The sequence below is a fragment of the Calidris pugnax genome, unplaced genomic scaffold (genome assembly GCF_001431845.1).
Source record: "Calidris pugnax isolate Ruff unplaced genomic scaffold, ASM143184v1 scaffold69, whole genome shotgun sequence".
In the NCBI taxonomy this organism is placed as follows: domain Eukaryota; kingdom Metazoa; phylum Chordata; class Aves; order Charadriiformes; family Scolopacidae; genus Calidris; species Calidris pugnax.
Genome location: NW_015090859.1, coordinates 2,901,269 through 2,915,820, shown reverse-complemented (window position 1 = coordinate 2,915,820; position 14,552 = coordinate 2,901,269). Strand labels below are relative to the sequence as shown.

At 40.9% G+C, this 14,552-nt stretch overlaps 1 protein-coding gene across 1 annotated transcript in view; it reads left to right on the top strand.

Moving 5' to 3' along the window:
- COL4A2 (collagen, type IV, alpha 2) overlaps window positions 1-14,552 on the top strand; it is a 153,936-nt gene that overhangs the window by 113,539 nt on the left and 25,845 nt on the right. Inside the window, exons 18-28 of the mRNA XM_014944116.1 lie at window positions 104-205; window positions 756-911; window positions 1,970-2,062; window positions 2,335-2,501; window positions 5,256-5,328; window positions 5,414-5,520; window positions 6,687-6,888; window positions 7,652-7,711; window positions 8,482-8,544; window positions 12,103-12,210; window positions 13,853-14,074. Of these exons, the coding sequence (XP_014799602.1) occupies window positions 104-205; window positions 756-911; window positions 1,970-2,062; window positions 2,335-2,501; window positions 5,256-5,328; window positions 5,414-5,520; window positions 6,687-6,888; window positions 7,652-7,711; window positions 8,482-8,544; window positions 12,103-12,210; window positions 13,853-14,074 (1,353 nt within the window). The remainder of the gene's footprint in view (window positions 1-103; window positions 206-755; window positions 912-1,969; window positions 2,063-2,334; window positions 2,502-5,255; window positions 5,329-5,413; window positions 5,521-6,686; window positions 6,889-7,651; window positions 7,712-8,481; window positions 8,545-12,102; window positions 12,211-13,852; window positions 14,075-14,552) is intronic.

Genomic DNA, 14,552 nt, shown 5'->3' with positions numbered 1-14,552 from the left:
TTTTAAGAATTGATCAATCTGCAGTGTATCACAAGTCAGCATTTACAGATCACAAAGAACATCACAGTAATATGTGTTTTGTGGAACTGTGGGTGTCTTTCAGGTGCAAGAGGTGATCCAGGATTTCCAGGTGCTTCTGGACTTCAGGGAGACCCAGGAGAGGAGGGAGATCGTGGGCTGCCTGGTCTTCCTGGATTCTCTGACGGTAATATCCCAGCAACACATGTTCCAACAGCTTAACTTCATAGCAAGTTTCAACTGGTACAGGGTTGGGGTAGGGGAAGTATATGTGCGGACGGTGGAATATGCAGTGCAGCATGGTAGATAACTAACTGTGGGGGCAAAACCAGAGAGGAGCATTTTGCTTCAGCCTTGATGGGGCTCTGGCAAAACAACTGAAGTAGAGATGATGACGGAGCCTGGCTTCAGTAACTGCTATTGATTCGCTCAAGTGAAAAGTGTAGTTGCCATTTTTGCTCTATGCTAAATATCTCCATTTTCCCTCACCTGCTAGGTGCAATTGCAGACTGGCAAAACAACTGAAGTAGAGATGATGACAGAGCCTAGCTTCAGTTAACTGCTATAGATTCGCTCAAGTGAAAAGTGTAGTTACCATTTTCACTCTATGCTAAATATCTCCATTTTTGCTCACCTGCTAGATGCAATTGCAGGAACTTTCCCTTCTGCTACATTACAGCTCTTTGAGTGGCATTGTTAAGAAATTATTCTGAACTTCTTCCTTGGTTCTCTTTCAGCGGATGGAGATAAGCCAGGCTTACCTGGAGAAATGGGACCGAAAGGTGAAAAAGGTGAAACAGGATCTCCCTCTTATCAGGCGGGCCCACCTGGGTTCCCGGGTAAGCAGGGCATACCAGGACTCCGTGGTCCACCTGGTCCTGCTGGAGCCCCTGGTAAGTGCACGGAGAGACGAACTCACAGGAACATCTTTGCTTATTTTTAAGATAGCTGTTGGCAAGGCAAAGTGAGAAAGTAGATTGAGGGACTGAACTAAATGGACCAAAATGGGTGGCAGGGAGGACACACAGGGGAGAAATGTGTGCCCTTCAATACAGGAAGTGTTTACATGTTTTTTAGACATTCCTGGCAACATTTGAAAGAAAAGAAGGTCTGGTTTGGGCTGGGGGAGGGATCAAGATGATTATGGGTCTGGAGCATATGACATAGGGGTGTCAAGGAATGTCTGAGAGAGCTGTATTCTTTCCTTATCCTGGAGAAGAGAAAGCTAAGAGGAATTGTATTGATATCTTCCTCTACCTCTGGGGACGTCGTGGGGAAAAAGGAACCCGATGATTCCATAAGGGGCACTGCAACAGGGCAAGAAGCAATGGTCATGAGCTGCAACAAGGGAAGTTCTGCTCAGATATTAGGAAAACATTTTTTGCCATGAGAGTGGTCAGACACTAGAACAGGTTGCCCAAAGAGATTGTAGACTCTTCATCTTTGGAGATACTCAGTACTCGGCTGGGCAAGGCCCTGAGTAAGTTGCTGTAACTTTGAGGTTGGCCCTGCTTTGAGCAGGGGGTTGGACCAGGTGGCCTCCAGAGACCACTTCTGACTGAGACTGTGCTGTCCCCATGTGAAAAGCACCACACTGCAGGAGCAGGAGGGGAGAAACAGATGTGCAGGAGGTGATCCAGAGCAGGAGGTCTGTGGTACTGCAGTGTAGGTTGTGCTGAGAGAGGGGAGCAAAGGAATTCAGGGTGAGAGACAGCAAAGAATGGCAAGGATCATCTGCTACAAGTTGCTGAGAAGGGATGTGGGAAGATGCAAGAAGAGGGAAAGAGGAAGAGAACAGGGGGTAAATTGCAACAGGCTGGGCTAGGCAGTAAGTGACGTTAGGGAAACAGAAAAGAGCAGATGCAGTGCAGCTCAAAGGAATGAGGAGGAAAGAGAAGAAAAGTAAATCTACAGTAGATTAATTTATATTTTTATTTAATTAAACTTCTAGGTCCTCTCTTCGGATTTAAAGGGCAGGAGGGGACACCAGGTAGATTTGGCTTGCAAGGTTTCCCTGGGCCAAGAGGACAAAAAGGACCTAAAGGTAGGTTATAACAGATAACTCAATAGATGCATTGTGTAAAGATCCCATTGTATTCAGTCTGAGTTTATTATGCTCAGGGACAGATTAAATGGATCTGGGGCTAAAATAAGGAAGCATTGTGTTAGTTTCTTGTAAGGAAAAAAACAAAACTTTTATCAAGTACTTAAAGAAACTACTCAAGTATTATCAAGTCTATATATAAAATGGATACAACTGAACATCTATTTGTTGTGACAGAGAATTATTTCTTCCCTTTCCAATCCTTTCCTTAGGCGAAGAAGGCGATTGTAGTAAATGCCTTCTGGGTGAGGAACTCAGAAGGGGCCCTACTGGCACCCGTGGCCCTCCTGGATTTCCAGGAACCCCTGGCCAGCCTGGGAGGAAGGGAGAACCTGGTGATCAAGGACCACATGGTATTCCTGGCTACCCTGGACCAAAAGTGAGATACTTATTTCTTTATTGCATAGTTCTATATGCCTACTAGAAAAAAATAACAAAGCTATTCTCCCTGCAAAAATGATGAAAAGTTACTTTCTGTGCCATTTAATAGCTTTCAGACTACAATTTACAAAATATTGATAGTCAAAAATTGCTAGGTTGGAGGTGAAAATATGATGTATTGAGAAGAGCAAAAGTGTTCCACATAATCCAAAGCCCACTTCCCATTTAAACAAAGCAGACCTCTTTCAAGCATCTGTAGTACTGAGTATGATCTGACCATCTGGAAGGGTAACAATCCCAGTAGTTCCTTAAAAGTTGTTGCTAATAAGATGCATATGTCAAACTGATGAAAGGTAAGGTTCTCGTTTATAATACATTAAGTCTTCCTAAAAACCACCACTCAATAACCCCGAGAAAAGGACTTTGCTTATAGTTGCTTGCTTGTTATTTACAATTCAAGGTGCTGTACTATGTCGTATGGCAACTGCATCATGGTTCCTCACAGTCAAAACTGACCTCAGGAAGCCACACCTCTCAAGATTTAAGAATAAAATTCTTGTGAAGCTGACCCAAAACTGGTTTGTTTATGCAGCAATGTCAGAGCAAACATAACGGTTATAATAAGTGCTTTGAGCTCTTCTATACATCAAAAAACCAAACTTACTCACAACTCACTTAAGTTTGTAAATTTTTAGAATTTAAAGAATATAAAATTTTACTTGACCGTGGCTGTCAAAAAAAGCTGAAAAATAGCTGAAAAAAAAGATTTTTTGCTGAAAATTCAAAATACTTTTATCAAAAGCTGTACTTTCTAGAAGTCATGAAAAAATTCAAAGAAATATTTTCAAAAAGTTTAATGTTGAAACTTCAGTTAAAATTTTGCAATTTCTGCAAGGTTTTTTGCTTTTGAAATTAAGAATTGCAATATCTTCATCCCAGAACTTAAGTTCCTATAGAACAGATGGTAGTATAGACATAGACAAACACAGCATAGCCACTCAGCAGCAAAATCCTGACTTTGTCTCAGCTTTTATCTGCAACAAATTCAAAGTAAAACCATTTAGCTTAAATATTCTTGGTCCATATTCTCAGGCAGAAGTGGCTCCATTGTTCTTTGAGCACATTCAATAAGTTACATATAAGGACAATAAATATTCTTAATCTAGATCAGGTCTATATCAATTTAATGAAAATAAAATTTTATCCCAAGCAAAGTGTATTTTTTTCTGTGTAGAGAAGGAAATTAGAAACAGCTGTAAAACATTTTGAAAACACCTGTGTGCTAAATCAAGTTATACACACCATCTAAACCTTGAAAACCAAAAATAGCAAAGTGAACATCATACTATTAATGCAGTGTTATTGCTGAAGATTTCTGCAGTTACATAGTCAGTGAAATAGTTCAGTGTTATATTAAATTTCTGAGATTTCTTTTCGCATGCAAAAGGCGATGTCCAAAAGAAACATCTTTATAGTGGTGATAGATGTGTCTTTGCTGACCATTAAAATGCAGTTTGCAAATATGGCTGAGTAAAGCAGAAGGATCCTTGTACTTGAATTTGATCTCCCCCTTTACACTTACAGAAGCATGAAACTACGCTGGAAATGACCTGCAGCTGAGATACAGTTTAGACACATACTTTTCTCCCAAGAAAATCTTGGGGAATGTCAATAAAAGACAGTGACATAAAAGGCATCCTATTAAAAAATTTATGGCACAGGAGTATTTTAAACAAAAAAATAGATGCATCAGGCCTTTATTCAGTGTCTACCCTGGAATTCAGTAAGAGGAGGCTAGGGAAAGCCTAACCTGCAAGGCATATATTTTAGTGAGTGCAAATGTAATTATTCAGAACTAAAGCTGTTTGGCATAAAATGATCAATGGTAAATGAATCTGTAACCTCTGGGCCTTGGCATCTACCATGGCTTCAGTCCTGTGACTGAAAGGCCCTTGGCCAGAAGCTAGCAATACTGCTTTCAGATGGGCTGTTCAGGAGGAGAATTCTGCATTATACTGAAGGACCAGCAATGCCAAAGGCTGGTCTTTATCTTCACCACACTTTGCCTTTGCAAGAGAGGAAATCTCCCTCCTTGGAGATACTCAAAGATTGATTAAGGCAAAAGGCACTGAGCAACCTGCTGTAGCTGCGAGTGGTGGGCTGGACCAGGCACCTCCAGCTCTCACTTCTAGCTAAAACCTTTCCTACAGATCTGCAGTTTGGGGTGGGTCTGTGCCCGAGTTCTTGTCTCTGGTAAATGAAGATGGTGCTACTTTTCAGCCCCACAACAGTGCTGTGAATCACAATCCACTGCCAGCTACAAGGCTCTTTTCTAGTGGTGGGCAGGAAGAATTGCAGGTCAATATAACTCTGAGTTTTGTTTCTGTGGTGCCAAAAAATTGCTTACACTATTTTCTTTAGTGTCTAACACTGAGTAATTTACCATGTTTCCTCCAATGCAGTTCTACCACTGCAGTCATCTGCAGGACTTGAGCTCATGGAAATCCACAGCTCTCCTGATGCCATGCTCATATAGAAGTTCCCCTACCATGCAACATAGATCTTGATCCTAGTTAGAGAAAAATAATAAAGATTCAAGCACGAAAATGGGTTTACTGAAGAGGAAATCATTCACAGAAAGTAACAGGAAATAAGTAAAATTTAAGAAGTCTCTTTTTTTTAAGGACAGTGGAAGCACAAATTCTTAAGTGGTTCTGTTTCTTTTTTTTTTTTTCAATGTCTCTAACACCAGGGATATTCAGGTCAACATGGATTTCCTGGACCAAAAGGAGAAAAGGGAGATTCTTTACACATAACTACAAAAGGTAGAATAAAAATTCATCTCATGTATTTTGCAATTATTTATGCCTTTCATGAAAGCTTGATCTCACAAGGAAAGGTCTTCTTTAGGCACCAAAGGAATCCGAGGAGATCCTGGGCTGCCTGGTATCAGAGGTCAAGATGGTTTCCCAGGCAGAGATGGATTAGATGGCTTACCAGGACAGCCTGGCCTTCCAGTAAGTAGCAAATACAGCTGAAATATTTCCACCACACTCAATTACTAATACATTTAATTGGTCGGGGTTATGATCACCAGACTATCCTTTTTTCACAGATAACGATGCACAACTAGACTGGCTTTGCTGGGTATTGATATATCAAGCATCAGTTTTACACTCAGGGTCTTTAGAACACTCTTTCACTGTCATTTCCATTTTATTTAAACAAGTAAGTAGTAGTGTATAACCAGTTTAGGCCAGCTTGCTTAGTTTCTGATAATTAGTGGTTTATTAGTGACTCCTAACAGTGAGAGAGATCCTGTGTGACTGAACTTCAACAGCTTTGTTATGACTGAGTTAAGGAGAAGCAAAATATACTACAACTTTACATCCTCAAAATGTGGGTTCTGTCCTCATATGTATGCTTGATAGTGCCTCATCTAACTAACCGTAGCTGTCTGTAAGTTAGATATATAGTCTCAGATGATTTTCTAAGCTACTCTGTAGGTAAAAGGAAAAGGTAAACACCTTGCAACTGGGATTCATATTGCCAATTGTAAATGCTGGTTTGGACCACAGGGATACTTTTACAACTTATTTGAAGATGAGCCAGAGCCATATCATCCAATTTGGACCACAGTGGGTTTTATTACCAGTAAAGATGGTACTTTCTATTACTTCTGAGGTTGGAAACGTTTTCTTATTATGTTCATAAGATGGTGATTCAATACTGTAGAAATATCACTAGGGGAACAGACAAAGAAAAAATCTGCCTGTTCAGGTGCAATTTTATGTCAGCTTTTCTCAAGGTCTCAGAAGTAAATGCTACCCCAAAACATCTCTAGCGATGCATGTGGTTTCCCCCAAACCCACTTTACAGCTTTTCAGAAGGAGCAGTAAGCTTCTCCACACCAGTGATTGATAGTGCCCAAGTGCTGTTCATAGGCCAACATTTTTAGGGGAATCTAAGGGGGCTTCTTTCATGCTTTTTCTGCCGTGGGGTCTAAATTAAAGTCAGATTATTTCAAACATATTTTATTTCCAGTGTTGATTTAAAGAGCTGGGATGCAACACCTGAGGAATTGCTGCCTATAAGATGTTATTCATGAGTGCAGTTCAACCATCTGAGTTTTGTTTATTTCTCAGCAAAGTCAGGAATGACCACCTCCGTTCACTTCCCGCAGGGTGATGGTATCAGAGGTTTCCCTGGCGATCCTGGTTACCCAGGTGAATTAGGTCCAAAGGGCTTTCCAGGAGAAGCAGGCCTGCCAGGTGAAGGATTTCCTGGTCCAAAAGGGTACCGGGGTCCTCCAGGTGACCGTGGACAAGATGGAAGTCCGGGATCTCCAGGTCTGCCCGGTGTGCCAGGAGAGCCTGGCCAACTAGGTAAGAGACATCACTCCATCTTACATAAAAGCCATGGGGGATCAATGCTGAATTGAGTGCAGCATCTGTACAGCACCACTGTTGAAAAGGTAGCATTTGGTGGGGTGTTTTTTGGTTAAAAAGGAATTGCTTGTATTAGTTGTCCAGGAATCTTAAAGAAGGATTTCTTCAGAAGTCCCAGTAGTTTCATGTCAGGTATTGAAACCTTATGAATGAATGTGTTACTGCCAGCAAGTAACATCTTTTATGTTCTGAGAAGCTGGAGCAATGTCCTGCCATTGAAGTACTCACAAGTGGATTTCTCTGGTTTTCCCCATTCAATGCAATCTTTTAATTGACCAGAGAAAATGACGTATCACTCCTTCAGAGCTCTCTATAGTATCTCTGCAGCTTTCTGAGACCCTTCCAGCATAAGAATGCCAGGGCTACATTCAGAAGAGCTTAGGCTCAGGGTTTTTTATTGCTCGACTTCAAGATGCCTGGCAGAATATTCAAGCCAGAGCAGGCACCTGCCAGCCCTACACAGTCCGTGGAACACGCAGCCTCCTGACTCTGACAGGGTTATGTTTCAGGCCTGGATCTAATAAATATATGGATAGAGAGTTCTAGTATGTTGGAGCAATTAGTTTGTGTTGTATGTATGCATAATACATTAAAAAGTACATTATCTGATGTTGTAAGAGACATTTTGGTTAAAACAGAGAGCCTTTTACAATTTTTCTCTTTGAAATAATAACCGTCTTTTTCCATTCCTTGCTCGTAGACTGTGGGCAGGTCACTGAAGACTTTTCTAGAGGAGATGGAACTGAGCCAATATGGTCAGGTACTCTACATACAAACAGCTGGAATATATTTTAGTACTTAGTTTTATGCTGCTCTTATGGCTTGATACTTTGTTTCTGATGACTGCTTTGGATGCTCTGGATTTTATACTATTTGAAGTTCAGGTCACAAATAACCACGCATATACCCTGTGTAGCTCTAAAGCAATTTAATCGGATTGAACATATTCTAAAATTATTGCTGTTTTAGCACTGCAATTCAGAAATTCTTTATTTCATCACTCCTGAGTGTTTATTGTGACAAAATAATGATTACCATGGAATCTGTAACAACAGTCCCAGAAATTAGGTGCCCTAGAAAATTTAAGCAACTTTTTTTTAAAGAAGAACTTTGAGCAAAGATTTTCCATGCAATTTGACATGTAATGAAAAAATCCGTTCATGTGTACAAAACATTGACTTGATTGCTTCAAGGGTATAAATTGCCCACAGGGAAACAAAGTGCCTTTCTTATTCTGAAAAATACAGTTATCCATGAGGTTGCACCCAACTGGAGCAGCCACCTTAGCCCCTGTAAAACAGGCAGAAGAACAGCTCTTGGGTAGAGTTCAGCTTGAGTGCCCCTCTGAAAATACCACCCATGACCAATTAGTATTTTTATTTAATGAAAAATAAAACTTTTTTTAAAACTAGGGGTTTGCCTGTTAACTTCATTCACCTGCTTTAATGAAGTTGTCTCAACTGCAGGTGCAGAGCTGATGAGAGGCAGTATGAGAGCACGTATGGTGTGACTAACCCTCTTTGTTTGCAGGTGCAGGCTGTGTGAGGCCACCAAAGGGATCCCAAGGCAGGCCAGGACTGCCAGGAGCCACAGGTAATGTTTTGCCTTCACCTTTGTTTCCCACATATGCTACGTTTTGAGGGAGATCTTGCTAGGTTGATTAAAGCTGAGCCTTGGTAGGCAGAGAGTTTTAGAAATGACAATGCAGGACAGTGTTAACTTGAGGCTGGCAGAGAGACCTAAGCAGTGTGCAGCCCAAGTGGCTGCACTATTCCTTGAGCTAATTCTGCCTTTGCTAATGAGCATCAGCCATGAAACAGAAGACAGAAAGGACAGCTCATTCGCTATTCTCCACATGGGAGTAAGTGAGACTTTACAGAGAGAGTCTGCAAGTTTGTTGGTAGGAAGTACACAAAGGTCTCTCAGAGCTGACAGGACACCTCAGAAGGAAAATCCTGTCCTCTGAAAGCAGGGTGATAAAAAGTTGCAATGGAGGACTGTGGCAGATCCTTTTTATTACTCCTCTTCATGTGATATACAGAGCTCCTTCAGCAAACATGAGCCTAAACTCTTTAACACAGCTCAGTGTAATGGGCCAGGTTGTCTGATGCAATGCAGCTGGCTGGCTGTAGCCACCCATGCCTTCCTTGCAGAGCTGGTCCACCAGAGGGACCATCTGGTGATCCTGAGCCTTCCCAGCACTGAGACATCCCGACCTCTTTCCAAAAGGAAGAGGAAAGGGAGGTAGGGACAGGGTCTGAAGGACTTTGTGAGATGGAATTGAAACACTGACAAGATGTGCTGAATGGACATAACAATTGACCTTGAAGAGGGAACGGTCTGACCAGCACTGGTAGTTTCTATAAGCTCATGTACTTCCAGTATAAGCAATAAAGCTGTTTTTCAGTAAATCTTCCTTATCACCAGCTGGTAAATGTTCTGAAAAAAACCCACAACTGGGCCCTTCAGAGTTTGGGAACTGTAAAATTATTGATGCACCTGTTTCCTGTGCCCCCTGTGATTTAGCCATGGTCAGAGATCTGGGCTATAAATTTTAAGGTGAAACATTTTTTTTTCCTAGCACAAGGTTTATTATGGCATGCATGGATTGATGGATTGATTTATCACAGACTAATGGATCCTAAAAGGGAACATTTTATCTCTCTTGAAAGACGATGTGTATCTCTGACCTATGTTTCCTTAGTCCAAATGCCTTAGTTTGTTGTTAGGATCAATACTTCTGAAGGTTGTTTTCTTTGTCATCTTTTTAATTTTTTTTCTGAGTTTGATTTTTTTTTTTTAGTATTTCATTCATATCTGCTTGAAGGTTTTTCTTTCAGCGGATACAGTCAAATTTAACTCCCAGCTGTAAGACTGCTGTAACACAAGTGATGCTGCTTTCGTGTGTTTTATATTTTGTACTCTTGGTTAGCTCTTTAACAAATTTTTCTCTGTCTTTGTCAGCTTATATGTTTTAGTAATTTTAAGGACTGTTTTGCATGCCTTCCCTCCAAAATCTGGAAAAGGCCCCTTGCTGAGCCCAGTGCAGAACTCTGCTCATGGCCACCTTTCAGCCTGAGGCAGTTCTGGAGCTGGAAACCCAGGAGGAACAGGACAGACACATTTTACAACTTTTTGCAGCTTCTTGTTGCCAAAGCTCTGTCAGTCTAGTTTCCTGGAGCATCATTCCTGCCCACACTCTCCGGATTGTCACAAAAGCACCAGCGCCTCCTTTAAACTGTTTTCATTGTCTGCTTGGAGTGATGTGGTTTTGTTTACAAGATTTCCTGCCGCCTTTTCAGCCAGGATGGAGCTCTGCTAGATACAATCAGGTCTCTCAGTGTCCTAGGTGTTGATGACACCCAGTACATCAAGCAAGGAGTTTATCCTTATGCTCCTTTGAAATTCCTGGCAACATACACAGCCCCTGCTAAGTTACACCCTGGCTACTCATTAGTCTCAAGACCTACATGATCGCTGTTGAATAAAATTTGTTGGTTTCCATTTCAAACATACAGCTAAAGCACTTGCAAACTAAACATTAGTCTAAAATAAAAACTTTTTCTTGCTACTGCTTGGCACAACATGTTAACACCAGCTAACAGAGCGTAATGAGTTACTGAAATATGTGGTAAGCAGTGGTTGCATTCTCATCCACTGCCTTCTTTCTCTAAATGGCTTTTTAATTAGTGCAATACTGAACAGAGTGAATGAATGCCAGTTATTACAGATGGGAAACAAGACTAAGATGTTATTTGGGTAAGAGACACGTTAGAATTTTTCAGAGAGGCCTGAAAGCCTAGGATTTTTCCTTTTAATTGCTTTCTGAGAAGTTATTGTTCATATAAGGGAGAGAATAATAGTCCTGTATGGCACTGGGAAAATGCTATTCACACTGCATTGGCTGTTTATGTGCACCTTATTTGCAGTCTTTTTAGAGGTTTCCTTCTCCCCTTCACAAAAAACAGCTAAAACTGCAAAAAACATGGCTAAATAATGGAAATTCCGAAAACTAAAGTGGAAAAAAGTGTCAAAATTCAAGTGATATTTTCCTTGGTTTGTCATAGTTAGAGGTGGAGAGAAACTGGCTTTTGATGTAATAAATAAATGAGTTGTAATTCATGGTGATGCTAAGCAACAACACTTAAAATGTTAAAGCATGTTGTTGACCTTCAAGCCTGAGCTGGGAACTTAAAGAGTTCAAGGAGCTGGGGAGGGTACGGAAACAAAGCGTTCCACAGGAGTTATTTTCAAAGAACTTTACCAAAAAAAAGCCTTGGAATACAGTGACTTAATGAGAGTCATGAAATAAAACTACTGCATGGAAAAAATAATTATAAACTTTACAAAATCCTACAAAAAGCTTGCAGGTTTCGAAATGGTAAGAAACTGTAATATTTGCCCTGACCCAAATGTCAAATACTACATCACAAGGAAGCGAGGTCTGATTTTACCTGTCAGGAGGTAACTCCGTATGAACATGAGTTCAGTGCCAGAGGAATATTTTTTCAGGGCACAGCTCATCTTTCACTACTGAAGCTATAGACCTGTACTGTTACAAATATAGTAAGTAGGCTAGTTAATTTGTATTCAGTTTCTAGGATGATTAGATCTAACCTTTAGCCTTACATTTCTATTTCGTGGTTATCTAAACCAGTTTGCTCTTGTTCTGTGATCAGTTTAGCAGGAAAGTGAAAAATCTGTTCCTTTTACAGCATCTCATTTGTGCCCATTTCTGTTGAGCATTCTTCTTTGACATTGCCTTTTGACCTTAAGCTAAAAGTCTTAATTTACAAAATATTAAAAGTCTCCAAAAAAAAAGGTCCACAAGTCTATGAGACTAATTATTTTCACCCTAGTAGCCTCCATAGCATTAGTCTTTAAGTCAGATTAATCCATGGGCAATTGGATTATGCCATCCAGGTTAATGCCATCTAGTCACTTAGCCTAGACTTTTGGTCCATGTCTTGCAATCTTGAGTACTGCTGAAAGGCTACACTATAGTCCCATTAAATTTTTTTTTTGAAGTTTCATCTTTGCATCCAGAAACACATCATGATGGTATTTACCACTACCTTTTCTTACATTATATGCACATTTCTATTTTGTTTGTTCAGATCACACTTTATTACTTTCTTTTATATAATTTAGGTGCAAAAGGTACAAGAGGATTCCCAGGTGATCCAGGTCCAATGGGATACCCAGGGCTGAATGGTACACGAGGTGATCCAGGTCGGGAAGGATTCCCAGGTCCTCCAGGTATCTTGAAATAATTAGTTGTTCTTAACTTTTGAACTCTTTTTACTACTGTCACTGAAACACAAAAACTTGATTCCAGATACATTTTCCTTTCTCTTCCCCATTCAAACAAGAAACTGTTATACAGAACTGCTGCTTTTCATATCCAAAAGGATTTCCTCCAACTTCTATAAAGCTGAAAAATATCATAGATGCCAAGCTTTTAAAAGCTGCTTTATAGTGCAAAATTATAAATGTGACAGTAAAAATTCATTAAGTTCATATAGAAATAATGAAATTCAATAGCAATATATTTCAGACTCCAAATGGGATATGCTCAGAATGGTGATCAGAAAGAAGGAAAATGCTAGTATTAGTATTTCTATTTAACTCTTTCCAGCATTAGGACTTGTCAAAGGCAGGATGCTAGCTACTCTCCTTGCCCATAGACAGCTGTGTTTCCAAACAGTGTTTGCAAGTGTTCAGTGCCTGTCATATTTTACCAGTCAGTCCAGCAAGAGTTACTGCAAGAAATTACCACTTCCCTGTGGACTGAACAGATTAGAGAAATGGGTGCTGATTTTTTTTGTGTAGCACAATTCAGAAGCCATTGATGCAACTTAATTTAGGAGCTCTTTAGAAATTCTCTCCATCTATCTGTTTTCCAAGTGTTAAATCATCACAGACACCAAACTGCTGCAAACTCTCCCAAATCCAGTGCCCAGGTGCTGCTTCACTCTAAGGCAACACACAACCTGGAAGTATTCTCTAGGCTCATCTACAGCATCTGTAGCAGCAAGAGAAAGCAAAAGAAGAGTTGATGCATGTCCTGGTCAACAGGCAAGGGAAGCGTTGTAAAACACAGCTCTATGCAGCATAAGGCAGGACCATGGACCTGCAGAGTACTCTCAATTAAAGCTTCCATAACATATGGTTCCCAGGCCACTCAGACCAATTTTCTGCAGCCTTCCGTGCTGTCTTTCCCCAGTGCTTAGACTTAACTTCCAGTCCAGATCCAGTTTCCCAGTCCACAAGAAGGCTTTCCCCTGTCATTTGTGGTAGTGGGGGCTTGTGCCCTCCCAGTCATTCACCGGCAGGGTGGAAGACAGGGATGGTGGTGTTCCTTCATCAAGAGCATGAAATGACTGGCCTTGGCCCCTTGAGATATGTGGGGGATAGCAACAGCAATGACCCATCTGGGCAAGTCCCCCAGGTCTCCCCAGTTTACCAATATGCATTCACTCCTCATTTATGTTTTCAAATTTGACTCCCTGTAACATGTTACCCCTGCTGTATATCAAACCAGTTTTTTGTGTACAGGAACTGTTTTTTTTTTCCCTTAAGGAATAAGATGTTTATAAAATGCTGCAATATCTGTGTCAAAATAGTTGCACAGAAGTAACTGTGCTTGCAGCTGTGGATCTTTTATCACCCAAGACACTGGGTATCTTGAGGGGTCACCTGTAAGTTCTACCAATATCCACATTTGGTCAAATGTTCTTATAAATGCTATATGGTTTAAAAACACAGTGATTCTATAGGTTTCTGATAAGAACTAGGGGAAATTACAATCGTATCCAAGGTGTTGCAATGATGGATCTAGGATTTGAACTCCAACATTTGTAGTGAGCCCTGTGATGTCTACTCCTTGTTTTATTTATAGGTTTTACTGGGCCCAGGGGAGACAGGGGCCCGAACGGTCTACCTGGACTGCAGGGACACCCAGGACTTACAGGAAAATCCGGTGCTCCGGGAGCAGCAGGACAGAAGGGACTTCCTGGTGATGCTTTAGGAGCAGCAGCAGGTTCCCGAGGGGATGTTGGACTCCCCGGCTTCCCAGGGTTGAAAGGCTTGCCAGGAGACCAAGGAATACCGGGAATCAGAGGTAACAGCTACTTCAAATAAAGAAATTCTTGAGTAAGAGTGTGATTTAAATGTAGCCAAATCACAGAAATGTGAGTAGTTAGGACACGTTGATGACCCTAGCATCAAATCTCAGTGCCTGATGATTTCCCATCCCTTCCCCGACTACCTCTTTACCAATGTGCCTGGCCCCTCCAAACACCTTCTGGAGATCCATTCCTTATGACCAGCATTCCTTCACATCACACTACGTGAAATCAGCTACAACAGGACACCAGAGAAACAGATTTTGCTCATCTCTGTTGTCTTCAGATGTGCTGTTAATTTTTCCCACTGTAGATAAGGGAATGGTGATGTAGTTATTATCCTGACTTTTCACTTACATACTGCATAATACTGAGATTTTCTCCCACACCAGAAGATGGTTGGATGATACGTGGCTTTGCAGAATAGCAAACTGCATTAGAGCAGAATTTGTAAGTTTTAACTAAGAGGACATA